This window comes from Camelina sativa, chromosome 12 (genome assembly GCF_000633955.1).
Source record: "Camelina sativa cultivar DH55 chromosome 12, Cs, whole genome shotgun sequence".
Lineage (NCBI taxonomy): Eukaryota > Viridiplantae > Streptophyta > Magnoliopsida > Brassicales > Brassicaceae > Camelina > Camelina sativa.
In genome coordinates, this window is record NC_025696.1 from 17,246,826 (window position 1) to 17,251,396 (window position 4,571).

The following is a 4,571-nucleotide window of genomic DNA, read 5'->3' on the forward strand; positions in this document are numbered from 1 at the left end:
AAAATTGCGAAACGCGTGCTGAATCTTCATCGCGGCTATTATGTTTTTGGCTTCTTCTTCCTTGCTAGCAAACCTAACTGCGCTTGACCTAACTTTCAGCTCGTGCTCCCTGAACGCTCCCTGAATCCGCGCTGCCGCTTCTGCAGCGGTTCTGTACGCCGCCAGAGTGTCTTTCAGGCTCTGCTCATCTTCATTGGAATTCCCTAGGTTCGACGCCTGCTCTGCCTTGATGGTTTCAAGGTTGCCAGTGATGTTTCCAGCCATTTGCATGTCCTTAAACTGTGCTACAAGACATTTCTCAGCAAGAAAAGCTGCTAAACCTTCATAACCTTTCTGCTGTGCCAGATCAGCCGCCGTGCAGCCGCCGAGGAATTCCTTAGTCGGGTCTGTCACCAGGTTTGGCCTTGCCCCAGCAGACAGAAGAGCAGCCACCATTTTCTCCCTTTAAAGAAAATAAAACTTGGTAAAGAAGTGAATTAAATAAAACGGAAACAAGATTAGCAAATCTCGCATTACTTAAAAGATGCAAGTTAGTTTTTACCTTCCATAGTATGCTGCCCAATGAAGAGCAGTCCAACCATGCTTATCACGGAAATCCAACGATATATTTGCCCAAGAGAAGAGAAGGATCGACCAAGTGTATCCTAGGACGGCACAGAGGTGGATCACTCCAAGGCCTTTAGAGTCATATTCTTTAGTGTTGCGGTTCTCGATGACCTTCTCCAAAAGCCACTCTTTCAGCCTATTTTTCAGAGTAAGCTCAAAGAGATGGTCCCTCGCTTGATCAAACGGCACCTCATTCGCCTGGATTGACTTCATTAAATACGCCCAACTGTTTAAGAGATGGGAAGTCCTGCTGGCGAGTTTCTTAGCCTCTAGCAGATTATCAGGTGAGATTTTACTTGTTAAAACGCTGATTTTGTTAGAAGAAGTGAACAGAAGATGAGCAAGTCTGACTTGGAACTCAAATTCTTCCCACTTGTATAGCTGGTCGTCTTGAGGGATAGCTTTTTCAATAACTGGAACTGAGCGGTGTTCGAAGCTGAATAATTGGCTGATTGGTTTGTTTCCATCGGCACTCAGATACAAGTTCACCACCCCAGGAGATTGAGGGGGAAGGAAGCAACGGTAAACCCCCAACTGGAGAAATTCTGCGGGGACACGTAACTCTCCACATATGCAGAAGAGGTTTGATCTTCCAAAATGTTGAAAGCTGTCGTGAAAGAACCCAGTTACAAGAATCTGCAAAATTAACGACTAAAAGGTCAGCATTTTTCAGCTAGAAATGATTATTCGATCTTCACACGTAGGTTTAATACGCAATATGAAGTAGAGACAGTCTGACAATGTTGTGCTTTACCTATCTAAGTGTCATATTGTGAATCACACTATACACAATTTCATACTACTCATAATTAGCGATAAGAGATGCATACGATTTTAACAAATACACACGCAGTAAAGTGAGACACATACTTATTTCGATATTATTTTATTAATATGCAGACTTCGAGTTACTTTCTTGATACATAATTTATTACCCTTTTCTTTTAAACCAAAGTCTAAAGAGTGAAACTATTTATCTTCCCTTCAGCATAAAAAAAAACAAGAAGGTATACTAGAAAAAATGGTATACAAACCTTTGTTTTCTCTGTCGAAAAGGCCCAGGCAGGTGAAACATCAGTTATGTTGAATACTTGCTCCGGTATGTTAGAGTGGGAATGAAATACAGCAGTAGTAGAAGATTCCTGCCCAGGTGTATATACAGCTTCAAGGGAAGGATCATCCACGGAACCAGGAGAGTCACTAATGAAGTTGTTCACCCACCTTCCAAAACTATCCTGACTTCCAAAACCATTATTAAGCATAGCATCACCTGGTTGATCAGCAACCGTTGCACTGGAATCCCTACTCTGTAGATTTGACTCTACTCCACAGTGCACATGCTGATTAGAAAATTCTCCTGCACCACATGAGTTATTATTTTGGTAAACAGGATCTTCGAGACCGGGGTATGATGGTATATCTACTGATCCGTTGTAGCCTGCAAGATGATATCCCTGCACAATGAACAAGATGACAAGATGGTTAACATAAAAACAGCTAAACCCACTTGCAGGTTGGAAAATTCCATTTACTCACTTGCTTTGTAGATCCCCTAGGTGCAGTTTGGAGCTGTTCTGTGAAGTATAGCATATCTTCTGTAAACAGAGAACAAACAGAAAGAAAAAGTTAAGTATTTTCAGCATATCTCATTGCACTTTTTTTTCTACAAGAGTCAGATTTCTTTTTGTCAAGTATGGGAAGTTTTATAAGATAAGCTCAAGTAACATAAGTACCTTCTGTTGGATGAGACTGGTTGCTAATATCTGCTGGTACTAGAAGCTCATCCCAATCAAGCGTGTTGATCTCATGTAGCCTAATCTCATGATTTCTAGAACCCAGACTGTTGCTGCGCACTTCAAACCCTTAAAAAAGAGTGTGATTAATTTTCCCCCTTCTAAGAAATCTCCCAATGAAGAACATATTTTAAAATACATGAAAATTTTTGAAAGTCCAAAAGAATAGCCAATATAAGCCAAATCGTAACAGATCAAAATCATGAAGAGACACATTCTCACCTGTATTACAAGTGTTACGGACACCAGAATTGATATCTTCAGCCACAAGTTTTGGTGATAGGTCAGAGATCGAACTTGAGTAGGAGTTTCCAGGTGTTGCTGGAGCTGCCTGGGCCTGTTTAACCAAAATTATTCAGAGAGCAGCAAACAGATAATCTTTTATAACTAAAATCTGCCAAAGGAAGGCTGTACTCTATCCGACAACAAAGATACATCATCGTCATCTGTAACCACCTCTAACATAAAAAATAAAAATAAAACATGATAAAGAAGCTGGGGACAGGTAGAAAACAAACCTCATGTGTCTCGCGATAGTGGACAAGAACTATGTGCTCCTGAGACCTGCCATTACAAGAAGAGGTGAGTAAATTTTTCATAACCTTAAGAAACAAAGCAGAGGGAAAGAAGGCATCTAATAAACTACTTCCTCAAAAAAATGAACGAATAATCTTTTGTTGAGACGTACTTATCCAACAACCAGTAACACCTTCGCACAAATGTAGGGTTATCATTGCCATGGGCATAGTAAACATGAATCCTTTCCTCGTTACCCACCTGGACATGGAAGGATAACAATATTCAGAGATCAATATATATATATAGATAGCTGCAGAGGGAAAACACAGGCATATGAAGTCAAAGGAAACTCACTTTTAGGTGTTCATGAGCTTCCTTAATTGTTTTTCCATCCTTCTTCTTTTTCCAGTTATGGCCATCCTTTCTAAAGTTCCTCAACATCTTCCGGTCGAACAACACAATCGTACCACCTGTCAAATATGACCGTTCAAATCTTAGATGAAAAAAAAATACAGAAGAAGAAAACTTGAAACATGAGCAGGGAAAAGCAAAAAAAAAGAATACTTTTGGGCAAATTCACTGGTTTGACGTTGATGGTGAAGAATGTATGATTACAAAGGAGAGCATGGATCTCGTTTGGCCGGAGCCACCTAGTGTATGCTTCATCCAACATAGTTTGTATATCCAGATCTGCAACACACAAATCCAAAACTATCAATACTCAGACAAGGAATCATTTAAGAAGGAACTCATGTATGCATCTAATTTTGTTTTCAATATTGACAATCAAAACCGGACAAGTATACACTGATGATGACATTCTCATCAACCATTTTCTTTAAAACAAGAAATTGGCATGTAGGGAAAAGTCTCTGGGCTTTGGTATTCCATTCGGTATCAAAAAGTTTGCTCTATCCCATTTAATTCTCCTAAAAATGTCCATGAATTCGTAATTAAAATCAACTACAAGAGGAACCTCCTCAATTCTACAACTATCTTGCAAATTCTAGTTCAATAGCTTCTTCACGAGGAATCAAAAGAGCATTCGGAGGAATATATTAAAAAATAAAGTGCAAAAACCCCAGGCGAATATGGAATCGGACAATCAAAACCCAGACCAAGCCATGTCCGTGCGAATTTTTTGAGAACAAAACACAAAAAACAAAACAGTAAAAAAAAACTAGTTTTACATTGATTAAATCAGCAAAGAGAAGAAGAAGAAAACCTTGCAAAGTATGGAATCCATGAATCTCCGATCCGATGAGCTTGCCGGAACCAACGCCGGCCATCTCCGTTTTCCGATGATCCTCCTCCGATGAAACCCTAAGAAAGTGAAAATTACAAGTCGATGGAGAGAGTGTGTAAACAAACTCAGAAATTGAGAAATTAGCAAAACGATGAAAGAGAGAAAGAGAGAGGAAAATAAAAACAAAGAAAATTCCAAAAAAATATTAAGCTATCAAAATTTAATTAAAAAAGAAAATGGTAAGAGAGAAAAGTTGTTAAAAGATCAAATTTTATCTCTTAATGTGTTGACGATTCAATGGAACTATATGCGTTAACTCGCATAAAACAAAAAAAACAAAAATGTCTTCTTCTTTTTTTTTTAACGATAAGACTTTGTGTTTCTAAATTCATAAATTACACCCCTTC

General features: G+C 38.9%; 1 protein-coding gene across 1 annotated transcript in view; it reads right to left on the minus strand.

The window, feature by feature from the left end:
• LOC104732010 (calmodulin-binding transcription activator 5) overlaps window positions 1-4,358 on the minus strand; it is a 6,486-nt gene extending 2,128 nt beyond the window's left edge. The window contains exons 1-11 of the mRNA XM_010451540.2: window positions 4,144-4,358; window positions 3,483-3,608; window positions 3,273-3,388; window positions 3,088-3,176; window positions 2,918-2,963; window positions 2,622-2,736; window positions 2,340-2,468; window positions 2,143-2,201; window positions 1,641-2,060; window positions 542-1,242; window positions 89-442 (exon numbers count right to left, since the gene is read on the minus strand). Of these exons, the coding sequence (XP_010449842.1) occupies window positions 89-442; window positions 542-1,242; window positions 1,641-2,060; window positions 2,143-2,201; window positions 2,340-2,468; window positions 2,622-2,736; window positions 2,918-2,963; window positions 3,088-3,176; window positions 3,273-3,388; window positions 3,483-3,608; window positions 4,144-4,207 (2,219 nt within the window). The 5' untranslated portion in view covers window positions 4,208-4,358. The remainder of the gene's footprint in view (window positions 1-88; window positions 443-541; window positions 1,243-1,640; window positions 2,061-2,142; window positions 2,202-2,339; window positions 2,469-2,621; window positions 2,737-2,917; window positions 2,964-3,087; window positions 3,177-3,272; window positions 3,389-3,482; window positions 3,609-4,143) is intronic.